The sequence below is a fragment of the Osmerus eperlanus genome, chromosome 2 (assembly GCF_963692335.1).
Source record: "Osmerus eperlanus chromosome 2, fOsmEpe2.1, whole genome shotgun sequence".
Taxonomy (NCBI): Eukaryota; Metazoa; Chordata; class Actinopteri; order Osmeriformes; family Osmeridae; genus Osmerus; species Osmerus eperlanus.
Genome location: NC_085019.1, coordinates 1,678,135 through 1,702,216, shown reverse-complemented (window position 1 = coordinate 1,702,216; position 24,082 = coordinate 1,678,135). Strand labels below are relative to the sequence as shown.

Sequence of the window (24,082 nt, the reverse complement as noted above, 5' to 3'; positions counted from 1 at the left end):
ATGGGCTATGTGACAGGCTATTAAGTTTGTTTTGACTCCACCAGTTGAACGCAGTCACAACCCAACTGTCATTTCTGTATCTAAGGCTCAAGCTATTGCAATCCTCCACCACACCTGGTATGTGTTTGCACAGAAATATGTAAATTGCACCATTTTATGGGGGCAAAAACAATTAAATACAGCTTATGGGAGTCTGATTATAGCACAAATTAAAGTGTACACAACACAATAGATACACATAATATGTGAGGTTTATGTACGTTGTGTTTTCACTCACTGTCGTAGTAGTAGGCCAGTCGTAGTTTCAATGTCACATAAGTCTAATTCTAAATCAATGCTTGAGAGTATTTCTAAAATGAATCTTACTAAACAGTGCACCAACTTATGGTTCACAGTTACAGCGACACAGAGACAGCTGTTCCTGTCTCTGCACAGGAGCATTTTACACAGCGTTCATACCCTCTCTAGGCACATTCATACTTCCGTAAAACGTAGTGAGGACACATCCAGAGACCAGAGATGTGACAGGTGTCAGGGTCACTCCCTGGGTCACACCTACAGTCTGGGTCACACCTACAGCCCGGGTCACACCTGCATCCCGGGTCACACCTACAGCCTGGTCAACACCCCCTCTGACCCGCTCTGTGACAGCAAGGACTAAGAATCTCTGAGCAAGATACAGCATCGCTAAACAATCAAATATGGGAGACTGTGGCCTCGATCTTTCACAGTCTCACCAACAGCAAGGCAGCGACCCCCTTCTCACGCTGTCACTGCGTCTAGTGCCTCAACTGCCTAGTTTAGGCTGATTAGGCAGATGAGGTCCTTGATGTCACCAGGATAAAAAAAAATATTAATAATAATTTTGATTTTTCTAAACTAAACACCTTTATAATTATTCCCTTTGTACTACCAACTCTTGGTAAAAGTAATGGCTTGTAGCTTTGCTACAAATCATGCTCTTGAACGTACAGATATATTTACGATGCTTTTGATTAAATCAAAATAATTGCTTGGGATTGGTTTGGGTGAGCAGTGTTAGTGCTTCTCCAAAACATTCCATGTCAGGAGAAACATTTTTTCAGTTTGATTTTAAAGACAACATAATTTTAAAAAGAACTAAATAAAAATTAAAGTGTTTCTGTGAAAGGCAACTTTGTGTGAAAAAACAAACCAAACTATATATTGCATGTTGATGACCTTACCTTGAAACTGAGACTGGCAGAAAGCGCAGTGAGTGACAGTAACCCGGGAAACCAAGGCTCCTGTGTGTGTGACTGTGATGCCCCCCCCTCCTCCACCCCCCACCCCCTCACACACACACACAGTAAAAGGGAGTGTCTCTTCCACTTGATAAAGGCTAAATCAGTGTTGTTTCTGAATCTCCTCCAGGGAAGACCATTAAGGGTGAGGGGCCAGAGGGAGGAGAGATGTGAGGAGGTCAGGTTAGGACACTCCACGTATTTATTCCTTCCATCATTGCATCCTTCTTCCCATTCCAGGGCCTCCCATTCCAGGCCCTCCCATCCCCCCCTCTCTCTGACGCTCCCCCCCCCCCACCACCACCACCACCAATCAGATGCTGTCGTAGTCCGTGTCCCGCCTGCTGGAGACCACCATCGTCTCAGCCACGAAGAAGCACAGCGTGCCCAGGAAGCCCACCAGCACCATGATGAGCAGCTGCCAGTGCAGCAGCAGGTAGTTACTGTAGAAGAAGGCCAGCGCTGCTGTGATGGACTACACAGGAGGGGGAGGGGAGGAGAGGTCAGTACTGGTTCAGAGAAACGAAAGAGTGTTTTTATTGTTAGACAGAGAGAGAGAGAGAGAGAGAGAGAGAGAGAGAGAGAGAGAGAGAGAGAGAGAGAGAGAGAGAGAGAGAGAGAGAGAGAGAGAGATTAAAAGGTAGAAAAGAGAGAGGTTCACCTGGACAAACTTGAAGACGGCAAAGGCCGGGGCACTGTCCTCTCTGAACATTAATCCCACAATGCTTAGCAGCTGTGTGTTGAAACAGCTGTCGCCCAGGCCCAACAGGAAGCTGCACAGCAATGCCACCTCAATACTGGAAAATAAAACAATGCTTCATGATCACGGTAACCTCTGTGTGAGTGTGTGGGCGTGTGCATGTTGGAGAGTGCGTGTGTTACCTGGGCGTGTGTGTTACCTGGGCGTGTGTGTTACCTGGGCGTGTGTGTTACCTGGGCATGTGTGTGTGTGTGTTACCTGGGTGTGTGTGCGTGTTACCTGGGTGTGTGTGTGTGTTACCTGGGTGTGTGTGCGTGTTACCTGGGTGTGTGTGTTACCTGGGCGTGTGTGTGTTACCTGGGCGTGTGTGTGTTACCTGGGTGTGTGTGTGTTACCTGGGCGTGTGTGTGTTACCTGGGCGTGTGTGTGTTACCTGGATGTGTGCGTGTTACCTGGGCGTGTGTGTGTTACCTGGATGTGTGCGTGTTACCTGGATGTGTGTGTGTTACCTGGGTGTGTGTGTGTTACCTGGATGTGTGTGTGTGTTACCTGGATGTGTGTGTGTTACCTGGGCGTGTGTGTGTTACCTGGATGTGTGTGTGTGTTACCTGGATGCGTGTGTGTGTTACCTGGGCGTGTGTGTGTTACCTGGGCGTGTGTGTGTTACCTGGGCGTGTGTGTGTTACCTGGGCGTGTGTGTGTTACCTGGATGTGTGTGTGTTACCTGGGCGTGTGTGTGTTACCTGGGCGTGTGTGTTACCTGGGCGTGTGTGTGTTACCTGGGCGTGTGTGTGTTACCTGGGCGTGTGTGTGTTACCTGGGCGTGTGTGTGTTACCTGGATGTGTGTGTGTGTTACCTGGATGTGTGTGTGTTACCTGGGCGTGATGAAACCCTGTAGCTGTGTTCCCTCCTCCGGGGCGATGGGGGCGTCGCTGGCGATGTTAAGGAAGATGAGGTAGAAGGCTACGAAGTGTGTGATCATCCCGAGGAGCACCACTGGGTTCCTCCCATAACGGTTACACTTGTTCAGCATCCCAAACACGCCCCCTCCTGGTCACACATGGGAACAGCAGCCCTCCAAACATCAAACACAGGCTGCTGGTGGACGACATTCCCGCACCTCACACAATATGGTACTGACTGATCTACACATGACCTGTCGACTGCATCAGCCTCTCGTTATGATAGCAGTCGGGCCGCCCTGGGCAGCACACAGGCTGGCAGTCACATCCATAGATATATATAAAGACTAGATGTCTTACGGCGGAGTCTAGAACGTCCGCACATGGCGGCCATCTTGCTACAGTCAACTCGCTCACCCATAACATTGTGTTGATGCTACATGTACTTTTTAAATGACCATAACTTGCTCAATTTTCAACCGATTTTTAAACGGTTTGGTTTGTTATCAACGTCAGAGATGCCGTTATGCCACTGCAAACTTAATAATTAATAATTATGTTATTATTTTAAAAATAGAATAGAAGTATGCAGTGGCATAACGACATCTCTGACGTTGATAACAAACAAAACCGTTAAAAAATCGGTTGAAAATTGAGCAAGTTATGGTCATTTAAAAAGTACATGTAGCATCAACACAATGTTATGGGTGAGCGAGTTGACTGTAGCAAGATGGCCGCCATGTGCGGACCTTCAACTCCGTTGTCCGGCAACGCGGACGAGACATCTACCCTTTATATATATCTATGTTCACATCCAGTAACACTGGGTCAGCTGGCGTAGTTCTACTTTCAGGGTTTTACTTCTTGGTTGATCATGTGACAGAATGACCTGACACGCCTCTGAGAGAAGGAAGTCAAATAAGAGGCAGAAGAGCAGAGCAGACCCACCTAAGATCTCTCCGATGCCAATGAAAATGCCCGACAGGCCAATCAGACTCTTGGCATCGTCCCCGAACGTTGTCATGGCGCCGATACACGTCCCGTACACGCCGCTGTAAAACGTCAGCTCCAGCCCTGCAGGTCACCCAACAGGGTCAAACACATGAATGTCACATGAATATGATTGGGTCGTTTTTATGGCTGCACTCTGAAACAGACTCCATAAAGCTCTCAGCTAGGATCAGTTTATGAGGCGCAGTGCTCAGCGGGGTCGACGGGCTTAAAAACAAAACAGTTCTCATCCAAATGGTCCTTCTAAAACAGCTGGTAATGTGTTGCTGGGTAACCATCCCATAATGTATTCTGGAGTGTGTGAACCCACCTGTGTAGGCTATAGACACACTCAGAAGCAGCATCTCCTTGGTGACTGACAACTTCAGGGCTTTGACTGTGGAGAGAAGAGGGCAGGTTGAGTCTGAATCAAGTTCAGCTCAATGATATCTTCGTTTTGTTTGTTCATCCCAGGGGGAGGGTATGGCTTAGTGGTTATAGCCTTTGACCGCAGAGCAAGAGGTTGCAGGTTCAAAATCCCCTGTGTTGTACATCACTTTGGATAAACGTGTCTGCTAAATTAATACATCACTTATTCTTACATTATTAATTCCTTAATTGATTCCTAAATGTGCTTGCGGCCCTGAGTGTGGGTAAAGTGAGAGGCTGAAACATGACTCACAGAAAGCATCCGCTGCCTGGGAGCCCAGACCTTTGGTTGGCCTACAGGAGACACAGACAGGAAGAAAAACAACCTTATAACACAGTTCTCCTATGCTGCCTTCACTTCTACAGCCGGCCAGCCAGCCAGTCACTGTTCTGATCTGCCTGTCTGTCTCCCGCCTGTCTGTCTGTCTGTCTGTACTCACACGACCACAGCAGTCTCAGTCGACTCCGCCTGCACCAGGGACTGGGACTCCTCATTGGCTGGGACCTCCGGCTCCACCTTCTGGATGAGGAAGAACAGGAAGCTGCCCACCAAGCTGATGACCGTGAGGGAAATGAAGACTGTGGTGCGGTCCTTGTCTGACACACACACACACACACGTGAGTCAGCAACAATGCCAACAGGGGATTTCATCCAAATATGTCACAGGCAACTAGCTGAACTAGATGCTATAAATAACCTCTAGCTGGGAAGCAAGACTTACTGAAAGCAGGAAGTGATGTTGGGACTAGCATACCTGATATGTGAGGGTGGCCATGCCAAGCAAAGTAAATATACAGGTTCCCAAAGAACAAGCTGCAGAGAGAAACAGAATGAAATATGTGACTGTTCTGGAATTCAACACCAAGTATTTCCCAAAAAAAAAGTGCCAGCGGATGCAAAAACAGAGTGTCCGCTGCTGTGCGTGTCAGCTGCCTACCTGAACTGCAGCAAGGCCCAGAATATGCCACTGTTTCTGCCTATGGTGGCATCTGTGGAGTTGATGGTGAGTAGGCTGCCCTGAGCTGTCCACAAGACTAGAGAGAGAGGGGGGGAGCAGGGGGGTAGGGGGAGGGAGAGAAATGAATATGAAAATGAAGAAATTAGGTGGTAAGACTCGTCACAACTACAGCTCAGGTCCAGATAGTGTTGTAAGTTACTGTGGGAACGTACTTGCAGCAGCTACCCCGACGACCACCGAGGCTGTGTAGAAGCTCCAAGTGTACGGGTGGATAAACATGGCTATATACCCACTACACAACAACAACAACAACAACAACAACAACAACAACAACGTTACTGGCAGCACTACAAACTCTTTCAAAGAAAGGTACTTTCAGGGACAGGTCATGTGCCCATGAACATTGCAGTTCTCTCTATTATCACTTTTTGTCATGGGGTATTGATTTGATCTCTGTACGAACTCTCGGGCTACTTAAGCATGCACACCCGATTATCTCGACTACTTGAACTAGTCTGACCTTTGTAAGACCACTTCAGCCAAGACGGATTTGTTAGGTTCATTCCAAGTCATGTTTCGGACATTAATACCCACTTTCCTCAGCGCTCTCTATGGACCAGGCCCCTGGAGCCGAGTGCACCAGCTGGGCGTAAAAAAGTTGGTCTTAACTCCTACGTTGGTCTTAGTTACGTCCGACTTTGTGATTTGAATTTACACCGAGTGCACCAAGCTTGACAGGCCACGGTCGTAGCTACGCCTGGTTTAAAGATGCGCGTCCTTGTGAAAATGCGAAAGCGTCGATCGTTGCCAAGCAACACATTTAAGAGCCTATCCAAAGCGCACTTAGCTAGCCTATCTCCCTTCAAAACAAGCCATGGATTTAAAAAAGAAAGAAAAGGAAAATACATTTTACTGATAGAGAAATTAGAAAACTTCTAGAGTTGTTTACTCAGAATAGAAGCGTGCTCACGGGGAAATGTAATAATATCAACACAAACAAACAGAAACAATCAGCTTGGAAATCGATCACCAATAAAATTAACAGTGGATTTGTGCGATCACGGACAACTTTTTCTCGCCTTAATGTCCTTTCCATATGTTGCCTATAAACAAGACGCGCTGCATGTGCGATCAAACTGTTGTACATTATAATTACCATGGATATTAGTCCGATTTTCCAACTTACGCCTGCTCCCCACTAGGCATCAAATGTACACCCAGGTGCAGCACATAAAGGGCTTAAGTCTAACTGGTGCACTAGTCGTAACTTAAGTTAGTCGTAACTTTCAGTTCTACGTCGGACGTAGCGTTACACCCAGGCGTACGCCCAGCTGGTGCACTCGGCTCCAGGAGACTAAGCTCATGTGGAGCGCAGCTCACCTGTAGATTAGGCCACTGAAGAACATGGAGAGTTGGGCTCCTATGACAGCCACCACGGAGGGAGCAATCAGGTTGGAGGCAGAAAACACTCCATATATGATGGCCATGCTATGGAGACAGACACAGAGAGGATGTGTCACATGACATGTCACGTCATGTGAGCCTCATTTCACAGTAAAGTACTACTTTACATGTCAAAGTTGCCAAGCACATTTAAACCGTCTAAAGAAGATGACTGCAGGGGGAATTATTATCATTATTATTCTCAGGGTTAGAGACATGATGAAACGGTGTCTCTCTCAGTCAAGAGTTACCAGCTGCCATGTTGGGCTGACAAAAAGCTTTATTTATTTATAATTTTATTTTTTTGAAGGATGGGAGGGATCCCTTAACCCCCTTCTGAACTCCCAGGACACCGCAGGCCAGTCATACGCACGTCATTACTCTTCCTACTCTGTCCTACCACGGCCTGCTGGCATGCAGGAAACTGAAAGTCTGCCTTGTTACCTAAATTGGTCAGATTCAATAAAACTTCTTTGAGCGAGGGAGATTGGATTAGGCTTCAGTCCTACCTTAAGAGACGCTACCTTAAGGTGTTCTATTTAGCTGGTGTGGAGCAAAGATCTAAACCCTGCGATACAAAACATAAAGCATCGAGCCTACCGTTGAGAGGCAGGCACTTAACATGGGGGCTTCAGTAAATATGTAAGGGAGTCAGGTGGCTGAGCGGTTAGGGAATCGGGCTAGTAATCTGAAGGTTGCCAGTTCGATTCCCGGCCATGTCAAATGACGTTGTGTCCTTGGGCTCTGGATAAGAGCGTCTGCTAAATGACTAAATATGTTACATATAATGTAATCTACCCAGCCCCTTCATCTTCACAATACATAAAACATATTTGAGGTATGACAGGTTTCTGAGTGGTTTTGCTAATTGCTAACTTCTCAAGACCATGTGCAAGATGTAATCAATTACGCACGCCTACCTTGTGTACCCGCTCCCATGGAACTGTGTGCTGTTAAAACTCTTGATAACAGTTTGCTGATTGGATTGAAAGACAGAACGACAGACATGATTAACGAAGGACTTCTTAAAACATTCCTTGTCTCAAGAAGATCTGGCAAGGCATACATTCCTGTTCCCCATTCTACAAGATACAATCACAGTTTATTGGTTACATTTCTGGAACCTGTAGAATGATCATACAGAGTGAAACTATTGGACATAGAGCTAGATGAATGGCTGTCCAAACATGCATATCAATTATCTCTAAACATTGCAACCTAGCAAAAATATAGTGTGATTTAGTGTCATATGAAATACCAGACATCGGACTGTCCTTTCAGAAACCATACCTCTATATTGCCACATGTCTGGAAAGCTGTAAACATGAACATGAATCCAAACCCCAGGATTATGATGTTCAACAGCATCTTCCCCTCCGGAGTCATCTTGAATGGCGTTTACTCCCTTCCTAGATGAAGTCGACAACAGCAGAAATGAGGACGGTCCAATGCTGCTAAAAAATGAGACAGAATCACTGCAATGTCAATTACGTCGTTTGGAAAGATAAGGAAGATCCCATTCTGCCGTATTGTATCCGTGTTGAAATGCACACAGCTTGTAGCAATACGAAACATTCTTAAATCTTGAGCTACTGGGTATAAACTTGATGACAATGACGACTCATGAGATTTAGTCCCAAAAACTCGCACAGCAAGAGATGTAGCCTATGTCTACTAATGTATCCTGTCTGTCAAGTTGGTCCCTTTTTGTAAATCCATGAACTGGTGATAAATAACTTAAGACAACTAGACTACCAATCGATGGGTTCAGGTAGCTGGCTAACCCTTACTGCTTATCCACACTAAGATTAGCAAAGCGTTAGCGTGTAACTTACCCTTTGTAGAAAAACTGGAGGTGAACAATCTTGCTACGAAAAGGAAGTTCGACAATAACCTTTTCTATTCATAAGCCATGTAGTCTACTTATATGCAAGTTTTCCGTCTCGGTATAAATCAGCAGTACGACTGAAACTGGTTGTGTGGGTCACGTGAAACCATTCGGCTCAGCTGACACATACCCGCTAAAGGCGCAAAGATTTCTGGGAAACTGTGTTTTCTCGAGTTATTTTCTCAACCGGGTCAACGATAAAAATTATTTGCAAACAAATATTATTTATTCTAAAATGTTAGTTACAAATTGTTTTAATACTCTCTAAGGTAGACCAAATTACAGGTTGAACTTTTATTTAAAAATTCCTGGAAGAATTTTCTCGAGTATTTTTCATCCAAATAAATGCGCAGTGCCCGTCGTCACAGTGCCACATTCTTCAGCGGGAGAGCGACGGAGAGGAGGTGCAGAGGAAAGAAACAACGAATGCAGGAAGAATCACATTTTGCGTAATATTTCTTTTTCTTAATAGGGTTACTCTAATAATAACTCGTTTGGAAGTAATATGGTACATAGCGATCGATTTGTTTCGTAAGATTTTTGAGTACATATCCCGCAGGGAGAATTCTTCCTATTGTGTTTCGAAGCTAAGATAGCAGATTAGCCATTGCTAACGAGATGAGTTACGGTAGGCCTCCGCCCGATGTGGAGGGCATGACTTCCCTGAAAGTGGACAACCTCACATACCGAACCTCACCTGAGACCCTCCGTCGAGTTTTCGAAAAGTACGGTCGGGTAGGAGACGTGTACATTCCCCGTGATCGCTACACGAAGGAAAGCAGGGGGTTCGCCTTTGTGCGCTTCCACGATAAGAGGGACGCCGAAGATGCGATGGACGCCATGGACGGGGCCTTGCTCGACGGGCGCGAACTGAGAGTCCAGATGGCTCGTTATGGACGCCCACCGGATTCTCATCATGGCGGTGGTGGTGGCGGCGGCGGTCGGCGTGGAGGTGCTCCCCGGAGGTACGGGGGTTATGGTCGCCGAAGCAGGAGGTAAGAGCAGAGCACATGGTTAGGTAGTTGCTCTAGCTCTCCTTCAATAGTTAATCTAGCTAGCTAACATTTCCGTGTATTGTGTTGTGCTAACCGCGCTAGCTAGCGCAGCGCCAGAATTAGCTACGGTGAAATTATTACTAGTGACAATGTTTATGCAGACTTTCTTGAATAGACATTTTGGCTCGCATTAGGTTTTATGTATATATTAACTATGTAACACAAGGGCCAAATTATTCTTATTCTGAATTTAACTCATGGACACATAACTTGCAGCCACCATTACGCACATGGTTCATTGACCTGGAATCGACGGCTCTCAGTTAATGGCGACGATAAGCTAACTCGACCCACTGAATGTATTCAGCTTTTCCCCTAGCCCGAGGCGCCGTAGACGCAGCCGTTCCAGAAGCAGGAGCCGTTCTCGTTCCCGCAGCCGTTCCCGCTACAGCAGATCGAGATCTCGTTCCTACTCCCGCTCCAAGTCCCGTACGCCGCAGAGGAAGAAGACCAAGTCTCCGTCGAGGTCTCGCTCCAGGTCCAAGTCCAAGTCTCGCTCCAGAAGCCGCACTCCTCCATCCAACAGAGTGTCCCGATCCCGGTCTAAGACCCCGCCGCCCAAGTCCCCAGGAGACAACGGAGCCGAAACTCCGTAGGCACGAGACGCAAGGGTAGGTTTGTTGAAAGGGGATTAGAAGGTACGCAACTTCAGTTGCTCATAGTTTGACACTTTTTGATTAGTTCATGGGGATTAAGAGAAATCGAATATAAAATTCAAAATTCATGGGTTATTTTAAAGGGGTGGGGGGGTAATTTTAATGTTTGCTACTGTAATGCTATCTGGTTACCTGGATAGATATATCAATTAAATATTCAAAACAACCATAACACTGGGCATGGCAAAGTTAATGCTTTAGAATTGTCTTATTTGTTGGAACATTGCAAGCTCTAATTATATACATTCTCTGCCATTCCCAGTGTTCTGGTTTGGTGTGCAGTGCAGTCTAGAAGGGTTATTTTCTATCTGATGTCTATAGATGTACAATATATCAATCTAGACTTCTTGGAAAGTCTTTTGATGATGAGGGTAAACGACAACATCAAGAAGAGAGAAACTAAGAGAGAAATGTTTGTATCAACCAATCTGGAATTTTCTCCTCCAAGCTGCGGAATCCTGTTTGCAAAAGAGGTGTGTGAGGCAGTGTGGTGAGGAGGAAGTTAGGAGGAGGAGGGGTGTGGATGTCACCTCGGTTCGGGGGCTCCGCTGCAGCTGCTGCAGTGTTGCTATGGAGGGTGTTGCTATGGAGCAGGCCGGTGGCAGGCAGTAGCAGTGTTGGGGTTGGTGTTGAGGTACGTCTGTCTGCAGAACTCTGGACAGAAGGTTGTACTCTGGTGTGTGTGCGTGTGTGTCCCCTCCCCCCACCCCCCCCCCTGTCCCCTCCCTCTTCCTGGGGTCATAGTCCTGACCTTGGGGTGGGAGGGGTGTGGTCCAAGACTGGTTAAGTGACTGAACTCAAGGTTTATCATGACCCCCCCACACACCAGATTATTTTGATTTTTCCTTTCTCCCAATACCTCCTATTTTGATTTTTCCCATCCAAGACACATTTTGAGATGTCTCCACATTCTGGTTGCATACACGTTCTTAAAGCCATTTCCCGCCATAAAAATAACGTCTGGTCAAGGCCAGTGGACAATCCCAGAATGCATTTGGTTTGCACAGCCAACTAAGTATTGGTGGTGTCATACACCAATGGTTTAAGAACTGGGATGGAGTGGGGATGTTTACAAAAACAAGCTGGCACCTCACTGACTGACACAAGACTAGGGAACCATGAGCTGATGTATACCTCATCGCCATTTCAGTTGCCTTGCTCACAAATGCCATCTTTACGTTTTTCCAGATGAAGACTCCACCACGAGCGACATGTCGAAGTGACAGGCTTCCTACGGATGATCACCGTCCATGCAATGATTTCCTGGTGTCAAAGGTTACTATTGTATCTTGTTCTGAAGACCTGTGTCTCTGTGTCTGCTTTCTCATTTTCCTCCAAATAGGCTCGACTTTTACTAATATGCCGCAGTTTAAAAAAAAAATTTTCTTTAGAAGGAATCTTAAGAGGTTCTGAAGTGATTTTGTTGGGGTGGTTGCTTGTTTGTCTGGCTCATACTTCTATCTCCTCCCAGTCTTTAAAACCCAGGCCTAGCACATGTAACAATAGCTGTTCTAGCTTTTCAAAACTTATTGTGGTTTCATCAGGTCAAAGACCGAACTCTTAAATGTTTGGTCTAAAACCTGCTCCCCCTACAAAGGCAAGCATCCCATTCAAAAAAAAAATATATATATACTTTTTTTTTTCTTTTCGTCGTAGATCTTGACAGAATCTGGCATCAATTTTACAGTGATCTTGTGCTCTGTACATTTGTTATTCTTTGCCATTTTCTCCATATTGTCATTCTAATCTACCCTCTTGTATTTTTTGTGCGTTAGGCGCAGTTGTGTAGCAGTTGAGTTTTGCTGGTTAGCTGTGTAAAGTGGTGGAGTGCTGAATGATTGGCAGTCCCCAGTAAGCAGCAGAATGTTCCAGAGACAACCGAGCTGTGCTGCGGTCAACTTTAAAAATGGCTGCAACAACAAATTCACCCTCTTAGGATGCATATCATCATTTTTTTTTTTTTATAGTTTGCAATTATTCGGATCGGTATGGTTTTTTTTTTTTTTTGGTCGAACGGATCCATTGCATTTGTCTTTCCCCATCTGCATTCCTGTCCCGTTCCTGTTTAAAATCCTGTATGTAGACCGATGTGGTTGCTAATAAAATGTTTTCTCTTAACCATCTGTGGTTCGGTCTCTTTTAAAGGGAGAACTAAGGGTTTGTGACAGACGATACAGAACTTTATTCACATTTGTCTGAACACAAGTTATCTCCAGGGTCAATGAATAACATGGCTTATGTGGGGGTAGTTAAAATACTTCAAAGGTTCTTTTTCATTCCGTCAGCTATTGGTTTCTGCACCTGTCCCTTCAACGTGATAATTAGCATCTGCACAGCATGGTTTCCAGGAAGTGTGGAGCCGGCCAGGTGGGCCTGATTGGCTTGGAATCTCTCCAGTGGAATGTTGACACACTGAAGCTTCCACTTGTGCAGCAGTGCTTCTATAGACCAGTCGGCACTAGAACACAAGGGTGGAGATGGGTCAGTCTCAAACTAAATGCAATTTAACTTTTTGAAACTAGGCTCTTGAATGTGTATGGGGTATTTTCCAGACTAAGTTTAGTTTAACAATACTTAGACTGGACAAGAGCCACATTGTAGTGGCTGTTTCAAGACTGGCTTACCTTCTCTCCTGGTAGGTTGTCCAGAACTGGGCCTCTGGGTTTTTCCTCAAGAGAAAGGTGATGGTCACAAGGACATTTTCGAAATCTGAATTAAGTTGCCCAGAGATTACATGATTATTTGTCTTATTTGACCACACACCCGACAGAAGCCCCTTCCTTATACTGAATAAACTAAATATTACTGAACCAAATATACAATAGACAAAGAACCCAAAGGGGGAATTACCCTCTGGCTCGTAGAAAACGTCGGACCCCAGGATGACGTCTACCGGAGGCAGGAGCACGAGGTCGGGGGAGATCTCGCCCCAGGTTAGACCCACCACGCGCACCGCTGCCAAGTCGTTCGTTAAACAGGTTCGCCGGCAGTTCTCCAGACACAGCGGGAGCTCTGCGCAGTCGGACAGGATTACCTGAGCCCCACACTTCGCGGCCACCACACCTGGTAAACTTACACCAGCCCCTAACTGAGAAACAAACAAGATCACAATGTCATTGAGATTAACACACAATTTGTGTTTCTTCCTTCATGAGCCAGCAAGACTTCCACATTGGCCCTACACAGCTCAAAAGAGTAGTCATCATCCGTCCATCCATTTCATGTGCAAAGTCCACCATTTTGATCCACCTATGATCGTATTTTAGACTCTGAGCGTGGGTTAGAGCAGGGAGTATAACAAGGACAATCCGTCACCTCTAGTACTGTTTTCTGGGGTAGTTCGTCCCCGTGGGACCACACAAACTGAGCCAGGACCACTGCACAGGGCCAAACATACATGCCATATTGTGGCTCGAGGACCTGCAACACAAGAGAACGGTGTTGTCATAGACCTTGAATTTGCCCAGGATTAGTTAGTTAACGGTCAACGCCTGCTTTAAAACAAGTGTTTTACAAGTGAACAAGTGTACCCGAAATAAAGACTCGGAGACTGATAGTACTTTTGTAAGGAGGGAGGCAAAACAATGTATGAAGTGCGCCACAACCTCAGGAATGCTGACAGTCAGCGATGGCCACGTATCCTTTCTCCCTTCAAATGTGAATGCTTTCGCGACTATGTTGGATCCAGCAGTATCACTGCTCTCCATTTTCAATTGATTTAAGTTGTTTACAATTAACTTTTAAAATAAAAAATGCTGACATAATATTTCGGCTCGCGGGGCCTCACTCAGCGACTTCCTTGTCGTGAAGACGCCGTCTGTGAACCGGAAGTGAAAAGCTATTCTACATCAGGATAGCAAATAACATTTGGATGTGGCGCTGGCGGGAAGGCGGGTTCGACATTTTGTCCTATCAACGATACATTCTAGTTATTTCTGTGACCAATGCACTTGCGATATGTTCTCTGTAGGCGGGTGTTAAACCATTAGCTAAGCAACCGAAGCAGGTCTGGTTAGTTTGTTATCCCAACCTTAATTGCCTTAAAACTGTGCTCCAAACACCACATCGTACAGATCCGACGTGTCGTATTTGCTAACCACACTACGAGACACTCTTCTGACTTTGCTTGGCAGAAGCGCTTGTTTAGCTAGCTAGCTAGCACCACTCCATCTACTTCTACATCAGCAGGCTACCACCAGCTAGCTACGCCAGCCTCGACTGGGCTAGTTAATGTGTTTGCTCACATTACCCAGTTTAGCTGTATAGCTAACTCAGGACAACTCCCATTTTTTTTTACGGAGGAATGAACCATAAGAGTAAGAAGAGGATTAAAGAGGCGAAACGGAACGCCAGGCCCGAACTCAAGGACTCGTTAGACTGGACCAAACATGATTATCACGAAACTTTCGATCTGTCTCACCGGACAGTGAAGGTAAACTGTCAGTAGCTAAGTGCTAGCTAACGCTAACTAGCACCAGCACGTTTCACGTTACCAAAGTCTGTGCGGATAGTCACGTAGGCTGTGCAGACATGGTAGCCACTGTACCAATACTGACCCTTGCCAAGGGTCTTGGGTTCAACAATATCTGGTCAGTTGTGTGAATAAGAATCAAAGGAGATTTCCCCCAAATGTTAGCAGAGACTTAAATGCCAGTTTCTGACCGCAATTTAGCTAGTTCTAACTACAACAAATTTAGTCAGGAATGTTATATTGGTATGATATAGCCATCAAAGGCCAAGCACGAGCCAGGGTTATTTGTCACAAACTTAGACCTTTAATGTAGCCAGAGGCTTAAGTGCGGCGTTTAATCAATGTAGTTTATCATATAATACTATACATTATATTTAGTCCAACGTAACATTTATGACCGTGTTTAGTCTATGTGGCTACTAGAGTTAACTCTTACATGTGGTTTCTTAAAATGTGCATCTCAAAGAGACACGATTGGGTCTATGCCTTCTTTAACGTGGGTCTGACAAGAGTGAATACCGGAGGAAATGTTCTCTCTTCTCGGTATGCCAATGGAGGCCTCGCCTAGCGTTTCAAATGCAACAGGGTATTTTAAAGCCCTTGAAGTGTTAGGAGAGAGCTCTTATGTGCACTTGGGTGAGGCTAAGAATATCCATGGCCCTCCAGGCATTGGCAGTTTGGAGTTGGTCTAGAAGTCAACAACTCAACACCAGTTTGTGGCATTCTACTCTTTGTCCAGCTTGCCTCAAAAGGACCGATTTCTGTCACTTGCATCCTGGACCGTTGACTACCTCATTCAAGCTTTAAACAAAGCCTGGCTTTTAGGTAGACAGGGTTAAGTGCTTTAAACAAAGCCAGGCTTTTAGGTAGACAGGGTTAAGTCAATTACCAAGTCAATAGGTTTTTAGTGTGCTAAATGCTTCCCCCAGCGCTCACACACACGCATACACACCTACTCCATTACACATGCACACTTTCCTTCTCTCATACCTGCTTCTTTGTTGTCTATCCTCCTGGTCTGTGTCGCCCTCCCCACTCCTACCTGTGTCGCCCCCCCACTCCTACCTGTGTCGCCCTCCCCACTCCTACCTGTGTCGCCCTCCCCACTCCTACCTGTGTCGTCCTCCCCACTCCTACCTGTCGCCCTCCCCACTGCTACCTGTGTCGCCCTCCCCACTCCTACCTGTGTCGCCCTCCCCACTCCTACCTGTGTCGCCCTCCCCACTCCTACCTGTGTCGCCCTCCCCACTCCTACCTGTGTCGCCCTCCCCACTCCTACCTGTGTCGCCCTCCCCACTCCTACCTGTGTCGCCCTCCCCACTGCTACCTGTGTCGCCCTCCCCACTCCTACCTGTGTCGCCCTCCCCACTCCTACCTGTGTCGCCCTCCCCACTCCTACCTGTGTCGCCCTCCCCTCCAGGATAATGTGGAGCGAGTGGACACCCTTCGCCTCAGCCCGGAGGAGTTCATCCAGCGCTTTGAGCGGCCCTACAAGCCTGTGGTGCTGCTTAACTGCCAGGTAGGTGTGTCCACAGGTAGCAGAGGAAACATGCTGCTGGCCTGGCTAGCAGCATGTTTCAGCCTAAAAAATGATATCTTAATATTATCATTACGATAATGAACTATAATGTTGCTCCCTGAGACTTACTCTTATAGAAATTCAGTATTGAATTACATACAAGTCGTTGTGACTTAACCCCCACCCCCGAACCAAACCAGGACACCTGGCCGGCCCGTGAGAAATGGTCCCTGGAGCGTCTCAAACGGAAGTACCGCAACCAGAAGTTCAAGTGCGGCGAGGACAACGAGGGCTACTCTGTGAAGATGAAGATGAAGTATTACGTGGAGTACCTGGAGGGCACGCGTGACGACAGCCCGCTCTACATCTTCGACAGCAGCTACGGGGACCACGCCAAGAGAGGCAAGCTCCTGGACGACTACCAGGTTCCCCTGTTCTTCAGAGACGACCTGTTCCAGTTCGCCGGGGAGAAACGCAGGCCTCCCTACAGGTGAGGGGGTCCCCCATCCTCCAGGTGTCTGCTCAGGCCTGGCGCTCCACCGCTGAGCAGTGCCCATCCCCGGAAAACATTTACATTTAGCAGACGCTCTTATCCAGAGCGACTTACAGTAAGTACAGGGACGTTCCCCCGAGGCAAGTAGGGTGAAGTGCCTTGCCCAAGGACACAACGACACTTTTCGCACGACCGGGAATCGAACCAGCAACCTTCTGATTATTAGCCCAATTCCTTAACCGCTCAGCCACCTGACTCCCTGACAAAACAAACCCAGTGTGATCGCGTGCTGTCCTGCTTCTCCTCCAGGTGGTTCGTGATGGGGCCCGCCCGCTCAGGGACCGGGATCCACATTGACCCGCTGGGCACGAGCGCCTGGAACGCCCTGGTTCAGGGCCACAAGCGCTGGTGCCTGTTCCCCACACACACACCCCGTGAGCTCATCAAGGTGACCTTTAAACCTCGAGCCTTTCACCTCGTCCATGATGTTGTGTCTCACACGCTGGTGCTGAGTAGCTTGTGTGTGTGTGTGAGCTTTGATGTATAATTATTTTTGTATTGAATACTACAACATGCTCAAATAACAGCCCCATCACTGCCCCACAACCTCTGGAAAGGGGTCTTGGGTGTAGTGGGAGAAGGTTAAAGGAAGGTTAGTGGTTCCAGTCCCAGAGGTAGTCCCAGGCAGACAGTGATGTGTGGAGTGTTTTGTGTGTGTGTGTGTGTGTGGTGCAGGTGACGCGGGACGATGGAGGGAACCAGCAGGACGAGGCCATCACCTGGTTCACTGTGGTGTACCCCCGCACGCAGCAGTCCACCTGGCCCGCAGAGTTTAGACCCCTGGAGATCCTGCAGGGCCCTGGGGAGACGGTCTTTGTACCCGGTGAGTGTGTGGGTGGGGTGGGGTGTGTGGGCGGGTTGTGTGTGTGGGTGGGGTGGGGTGCGTGGGCGGGGTGAGTGTGTGGGTGGGGTGGGGTGTGTGGGCGGGGTGAGTGTGTGGGTGGGGTGGGGTGTGTGGGCGGGGTGAGTGTGTGGGTGGGGTGGGGTGTGTGGGCGGGGTGAGTGTGTGGGTGGGGTGGGGTGTGTGGGCGGGGTGGGGTGTGTGGGTGGGGTGTGTGGGCGGGGTGAGTGTGTGGGTGGGGTGGGGTGTGTGGGCGGGGTGAGTGTGTGGGTGGGGTGGGGTGTGTGGGCGGGGTGAGTGTGTGGGTGGGGTGGGGTGTGTGGGCGGGGTGTGTGTGTGGGTGGGGTGTGTGGGCGGGGTGAGTGTGTGGGTGGGGTGGGGTGTGTGGGCGGGGTGAGTGTGTGGGTGGGGTGGGGTGTGTGGGCGGGGTGTGTGTGTGGGTGGGGTGTGTGGGCGGGGTGAGTGTGTGGGTGGGGTGGGGTGTGTGGGCGGGGTGAGTGTGTGGGTGGGGTGGGGTGTGTGGGCGGGGTGTGTGTGACTGTGTTTGGTTGTTGTGTTGTGTTAGTTCTGTGCTTGGCTGTTGGTGTGTGTGTGTATTAGGTTTGTGCGAGTGTTTGTGTCCTCTTGTGGGAACAATCTTTAGTTTTTTTCTTTTCAGGAGCAGTTAGCTGCCGTTAACTTTGAGCTTATTCGCCGTTGGGTTGCTATAGGTGACGGGTTACCGCTGGTCCCTTTAAAATCGAAACTTCCACGATGCGATGACCTAGTCATCTCATCCGCATTATAACCCTCCCCATAGTCACACGGCTGCGTCTGGTTATAGAATGTCTCCAAACGCGTGGAGGTGTGGTGTGTGGAGGTGTGGTGTTTGGAGGGGTGGAGGTGTGTGTGGAGGTGTGGTGTGTGGAGGTGTGGAGGTAGGGTGAAGGTGTGGTGTGTGGAGGGTTGAGGGTGAAGGTGTGGTGTGTGGAGGTGTGGGGCACAGCTGGTATACTGGAGCCTGGGTATGGTATTATTGACTGGCCATCTCAACCAAATCTTTTGTAACCTCTGATGTGTGTTTAAAAACCACCAGCTGCTCACCTGGTCTGAACCGGCTGTTACTAGATATAGCTGCTCGCGTTGTCACAGCAACCATGAGACCATAACATATTAAATACTTTTTTTTTTTTTTTTTTTTTACTTAACTGGAATAAGAACCATCACGTTACAGTACTAGAGATTACTGTTGTTACCATGCTGATTTTTTTAGCCTCTTGCTTTAGAGACATGGGTGTCGTTTGGCCCTGATTAGCTGGATTGACACCATCCTGGGGGATTACAGGAAGAGACCAGATTAGGATTAGCCGGTCGGATCCTTCGGGGACCGAAGCAGAACTAGGAGTCTTCCTGTGGTTGGCTGTGAAGCTGCTGTTCAACAGCAGCAACATCTCAGCCTGCTCTGGGAAGTGTGTCTGTCTATGCAGTTTTAGTAGAACTGAGGTAGCCTAATCTAACTAAAAAGGCAGTAATCTGTATGTGTCCATGGACTGAACAGGGCACCGTAGTTGAAATCCGGCAGGTGTAATGCTAATGACCCAAGGACTTGGTGCGTGGGAAGTTGTTGGGGCGAGCGGTTCGTGACTAACAAACATATACAGCATTAGCTCTGCACTAGCAGCAGTAGTAGATATCATGTCCTGCTGCTCATGGAGGTGTCTCTGTGTGTGTGTGTGTGCAGGAGGCTGGTGGCACGTGGTTCTAAACCTGGACACCACCATCGCCGTCACGCAGAACTTTGCCAGCGCCACCAACTTCCCCATCGTGTGGCACAAGACCGTGCGAGGCAGGCCCAAACTGTCCCGCAAGTGGTACCGGTAAGACACACACACACACACACGGTGTACATGACTGCAGGAAAGCAGCAGAATGTGTTGACATGTATAGGATGCTATTGGTGCCGAGAGGACAGAGGGTCCTGATCCATACTTAGCTGTCCAGGCAGATGCCTGTCGAGCCAGGTACATGACTGCACAGCTAGAAATGGCCCCGAGGTCGTCCCCAATAGGTTAACCCCCTTCAGAGATGTGACTGGTGATGCTAGTACACCCCACAGTCGTGTACTGTGTCAGGATTGGGTCATCTTACATAGTGTGGGTTGATGGGGACCTTTACATGAAGGGTCTTAGTGTGTTTACATTCTCTCTCACTCCTCTCTCTCTGTCGGTCTCCCCCTCCCTCTCTCTCTCTCCCCCCCCTCCCTCTCTCTCTCTCCCCCTCTCCCCCCCCCCTCCCTCTCTCTCTCTCCCCCTCTCCCCCCCCTCCCTCTCTCTCTCTCCCCCCCCTCCCTCTCTCTCTCCCCCTCTCCCCCCCCTCTCTCTCTCTCTCTCTCTCTCCCCCCCTCTCTCTCTCTCTCCCCCCCTCTCTCTCTCCCCCTCCCTCCCTCTCTCTCTCTCCCCCTCTCTCTCCCTCTCCCTCTCCCCCCCCCCTCTCTCTCTCCACAGGATCCTGAAGACAGAGCGACCAGACATGGCTGCCCTGGCTGATAAAGTGGACCTGCAGGAGTCCACAGGCATCGCCTCCGACAGCTCCAGCGACTCTTCATCTTCCTCCTCCTCATCCTCCTCCGAATCAGACTCTGATGTATGTCCTGTGTCCCGCTCGCACACACACACACACATTTAGCAGACGCTCTTATCCAGAGCGACTTACAGTAAGTTCAGGGACATAGGGCAAGTAGGGTGAAGTGCCTTGCCCAAGGACACAATGTCATTTCGCACAGCCGGGAATCGAACCGGCAACCTTCTGATTAGTAGCCCGATTCCCTAACCGCTCAGCCATCTGACTCCCTTCAGCCATCTGACCCACACACAGACATGCATGCATGTGCAGTACGTGTACAGAAACCCAAGTGGAGCCATGCTCGCTCACACGGGGCCAGTGACCCCGGCCCCACGACCAGGCTGCCCAGACTGGGTGAAGGGGACCGCAGGGGCCCCATGTCTCCCTGTCACAGGCCCAGGACACGTGCAGAGGACCACACACACACACACACTCCCTGTGTGTGTCTCCACTGCACAAGCACAGGTGCAGGTTCTCCAGGGTGTTCTGGAGACAGACAGGGAGCTGACAGTACTCACTGCTGGAGACTATTTCTGTAGGATCTTTCCTCCACACACACACACTCACATGTATGTTCCTGGCGGCCATGTGTATTGCATTCCTGTGAAGTGTGTGTGTGGGGGGGGGGGCTAGAGTTACTGGCTGGGACAAAACTGGAGGTAGCTGTTGTTGGCTGTCAGTCTACTGGGTGTGTGTGTGTGTCATAGAGATGCTAGGTTACCCTTGTTGACACACTGCTTTATAGGATACACTGTTCTGCTGACTGCGTATACATCAGCAATTTAATACTCTCCTCATATACGCTATATCTTATCTCCATATCACACTCTCTGTCTCTCAACCTCCCCTACTCTCTTCTCCCCCCTCCTCTCTCTCCTCTCTCCTCCCCTCCTCTCTCCTCCCCCCTCCCCTCCTCCCCCCTCCCCCTCCAGGCTGGCTCCGGCTCTGAGGGAGACGTCATGTCCCACAGGAGGAAGAAGAGGCGGACATGTGGTGCTGTGACTAACGGAGACCCCACCACTCAGGACGACTGTGTCAGCAAGGAGCGCAGCTCCTCCCGGTGACCACGCCCCCGCAGAGCCACGCAGACACGCCCCCTCCAGAGCCACGCCCCATGCAGACACACCCCCTCCAGAGCCACGCCCCCAACAGACATGCCCTCCCCAGAGCCACGCCCTCTCCAGAGCCACGCCCCCCACAGACACGCCCTCTCCGGAACCATGCCCATATTGGCCCCGTCTCCTGTCAGTCATGCCCCGGCATGCCCTCAGCACCAGGAGTAGCCTGCATCCTTAGTAGGCCCTTGTTTCAATCCCTTAACACGCATCCTTCCCTTCCTCCTCTAACCTCTGAGGAGAAATAAACTGACCTGAAACTGTCGTTTGGCCACAGCCTGTTCAGAGGTGAGCGGGCTTGTCCTTTCTGGATCACTCTAGACATCAGAACAATGACATCATACTGAAACAATATCATTTCTTATCCTGTAAGACAACCTTCTGTCACTTTGCCCTGCCAACGATTTTACCTGAAAAAGATTTTAGTTTGATCACTGCTTCTCTGAAAACCAGGAAGCTCAGCTGTGTGAGGAACAGACCATCTGAAATCTAAATTGTGGGGGTGTGCAGGATTTATATCTCCCAATAGATGACACCCAAAGTAACAGTTCCCAAATCAAACGTCCCCAAAGGTAATCTTGGGTGGTTTTACTTCCCAATTTTAAACAGTAGGGGGCGCCAGTGCCTGTACGTCCTACACACGTCACCACACTCTCCATAGCCTCCCCCACCGGCCTCCCTCTGGGCGGCCCACAATCTGCTGCAGTGCGAAGTCCAGGACTAAGAACCTGCTTTGTGGTGGTGGTGGTTTAGTGTGAACATGGAGGCTATGCACAGAGCTCTAGGTTTAGTTGCGTAGTAGTCATGCTAGAACACTCAGATTATCGCCTTGCAGTTCACGACTAAAGCCCTCCTTTTTATATAATTTTTTTTAAATATTTTTATTTGTGTCTAAGAAATCGGAAAACAGGCGGTCATACCAAGCTCTCGGTTGAAACAGGCTTCTGGGCTCTGTCTTGAACTGATGTGTACCTGAGTTCACCTGCAGAGAGTGTGTGTGTGTTTGTGTGTGTGTGTATACAGTGCTGCTGTCTGAAGAACATTCTTAGAGCTAAAAAACAGCCAGCTAAAAAATCAAAGTGTTCTGTTCTGCGCGGGTGGGGAAGCCATGTTGTGAATACTGGTTTAGTGCTTTAAAATGGTGTGTGTCATCCAGCCAGATGCGTCATTTCAGAATCCGTGGTTGTTTTGCTGTATGCGTATCAGTGCTGTACGTGTAACCAACTTGTCGCTTAGACTAAAGTGCCTGTAAGCTCTACGTTGCTGTCATTGATCTGAGAGCAAGAGATTTAAAGAGTCTGGGGTGTGTGTGTTGCCTTGTGTTCCAATCCCATTCCACCTGCCTTTTCCCTACTACATGGTGTTTACAGTTGCCAACATCAAATTTAGACTCACAGGGTTGGTGTAAGCATGCACATCTGGAACAATGAACTTCATTGGTTCAGGACGTTCTGGAACAATCAGGATGTTCTGGAATCCTCTGGGAGTCGAGTGTTGGCCAGGTTCAGACCTCTACAAGTGTGACACTGCAGCTTTCAGTCTGTTGGTCTGGGCTTGGAGATCGAGGCAGGCGTCTGTGTCTGTGTGTGTGTGTGTGTGTGTGTTCACCTCTTGTAAAGCATTTAGCACTATGGTGGCCCCAGCTGGGTTAGGGTGCCTTGCTTTCTCCCTCTAGAGCTGTGGGGAGCCAGGACTCTACACTGACATCCTCTACTCTACACTCATCCTCCTCTCAGTTCAGCTCTCTTTTTTTAAATACTCCTACCCCTGCTCTCCTGTCTCCCTGCTCTCCTCTCCTGTCTCCCTGCTCTCCTCTCCTGTCTCCCTGCTCTCCTGCTCTCCTCTCCTGTCTCCCTGCTCTCCTCTCCTGTCTCCCTGCTCTCCTCTCCTGTCTCCCTGCTCTCCTCTCCTGCTCTCCTCTCCTCTCCTGCTCTCCTCTCCTGTCTCCCTGCTCTCCTCTCCTGTCTCCCTGCTCTCCTCTCCTGTCTCCCTGCTCTCCTGTCTCCCTGCTCTCCTGTCTCCCTGCTCTCCTCTCCTGTCTCCCTGCTCTCCTCTCCTGTCTCCCTGCTCTCCTCTCCTGTCTCCCTGCTCTCCTCTGCTTCTCTGAGTAGTGAAGTGAGAGGAAGGCCTTCTTAGGGTGTGAGGTGGACAGCCTTGATGTTACCCAGATCAAAGTGAATAAATTAATATTGTTAATGAATCAATAAAATCTTTTTTTTCTATGTATATTGTGTCAAGTGCTTTACATACATGGCCTCATTCGAATGCACACTGTTGAATAGTTCTTTATCCTGTGGAATGTTTTGATATTACATTTTATAACATGAGAATTGGTAACAGCATCTAAGTATTTATTTATTTGTGTTAGTATAGACAGCGGAATGAATTTAAACGATACGTGTCCAAGCCGACACAGTGTGGTCCTGCACTGTTATAAAACAGATTAAGACCTAGCCTTGATGCTGCTGGTGGTGTAAAGCCCAGGACAGCCTGTTTCATGCGGATGTTCCCCGCGTGCGAGTTTACACGCGCTTTAAGATTATTCATATACATTGCTTACATTGTGAAGGGAATACCTCTTTAAAAAGGACGGCCTCTTCAAGCGGGGCAGGTCTTCGAGACGTGACGCTCGGTTTTAAAGCACGATACGGTGCTTCAACGCGCAGGTTTATCTGGCCGTGTTTAGTGGAAGCGCAC

General features: G+C 48.6%; 4 protein-coding genes across 14 annotated transcripts; 2 read left to right on the top strand and 2 right to left on the bottom strand.

The window, feature by feature from the left end:
* Positions 1-1,571: 1,571 nt before the first annotated feature.
* On the bottom strand, positions 1,572-8,700 carry mfsd11 (major facilitator superfamily domain containing 11). Of its 2 annotated transcripts, none has more exons than XM_062486395.1 (14): positions 8,522-8,700; positions 7,977-8,140; positions 7,607-7,662; positions 6,624-6,731; positions 5,456-5,535; positions 5,223-5,319; positions 5,040-5,098; positions 4,725-4,881; positions 4,538-4,578; positions 4,187-4,252; positions 3,814-3,939; positions 2,839-3,013; positions 1,924-2,059; positions 1,572-1,737 (listed from the first exon to the last, which is right to left on the bottom strand). In XM_062486395.1, the coding sequence occupies exons 2-14, from the start codon at positions 8,070-8,072 to the stop codon at positions 1,576-1,578; spliced, it is 1,359 nt and encodes a 452-aa protein (XP_062342379.1). In that variant the 5' UTR covers positions 8,073-8,140; positions 8,522-8,700; the 3' UTR covers positions 1,572-1,575. The 2 variants fall into 2 exon arrangements, with proteins under 2 accessions (XP_062342379.1, XP_062342370.1); XM_062486386.1 differs by having other exon boundaries at positions 7,977-8,095.
* Positions 8,701-8,949: 249 nt separating this feature from the next.
* Positions 8,950-12,406, top strand: srsf2b (serine and arginine rich splicing factor 2b). 6 transcript variants are annotated; one of them, XR_009932910.1, is made up of 5 exons: positions 8,950-9,569; positions 9,937-10,240; positions 10,734-10,919; positions 11,474-11,560; positions 12,061-12,406. XR_009932910.1 is itself a non-coding variant. In XM_062486812.1 (3 exons), exons 1-2 carry the CDS (start codon positions 9,193-9,195, stop codon positions 10,223-10,225), a joined length of 624 nt encoding a protein of 207 aa, XP_062342796.1. In that variant the 5' UTR covers positions 8,950-9,192; the 3' UTR covers positions 10,226-10,240; positions 11,474-12,406. The 6 variants fall into 6 exon arrangements, 3 of the variants coding, with proteins under 3 accessions (XP_062342796.1, XP_062342786.1, XP_062342767.1); XR_009932909.1 differs by lacking the exon at positions 10,734-10,919; XR_009932908.1 differs by having other exon boundaries at positions 11,474-12,406.
* On the bottom strand, positions 11,595-14,450 carry mettl23 (methyltransferase 23, arginine). 4 transcript variants are annotated; one of them, XM_062486731.1, is made up of 5 exons: positions 14,316-14,450; positions 13,601-13,705; positions 13,136-13,373; positions 12,910-12,994; positions 11,595-12,743 (listed from the first exon to the last, which is right to left on the bottom strand). In XM_062486731.1, exons 1-5 carry the CDS (start codon positions 14,349-14,351, stop codon positions 12,545-12,547), a joined length of 663 nt encoding a protein of 220 aa, XP_062342715.1. In that variant the 5' UTR covers positions 14,352-14,450; the 3' UTR covers positions 11,595-12,544. The 4 variants fall into 4 exon arrangements, with proteins under 4 accessions (XP_062342715.1, XP_062342707.1, XP_062342724.1 ...); XM_062486723.1 differs by lacking the exon at positions 14,316-14,450 and adding an exon at positions 13,891-14,124; XM_062486740.1 differs by lacking the exon at positions 13,601-13,705.
* A 41-nt stretch (positions 14,451-14,491) lies between these two features.
* On the top strand, positions 14,492-23,611 carry jmjd6 (jumonji domain containing 6, arginine demethylase and lysine hydroxylase). Of its 2 annotated transcripts, XR_009932884.1 has the most exons (9): positions 14,492-14,717; positions 16,177-16,275; positions 16,476-16,765; positions 17,078-17,221; positions 17,509-17,651; positions 19,390-19,525; positions 20,153-20,291; positions 21,203-23,464; positions 23,497-23,611. XR_009932884.1 is itself a non-coding variant. In XM_062486413.1 (8 exons), exons 1-8 carry the CDS (start codon positions 14,589-14,591, stop codon positions 21,332-21,334), a joined length of 1,212 nt encoding a protein of 403 aa, XP_062342397.1. In that variant the 5' UTR covers positions 14,492-14,588; the 3' UTR covers positions 21,335-23,611. The 2 variants fall into 2 exon arrangements, 1 of the variants encoding a protein (XP_062342397.1); XM_062486413.1 differs by having other exon boundaries at positions 21,203-23,611.
* The last annotated feature ends 471 nt before the right edge of the window (positions 23,612-24,082 follow it).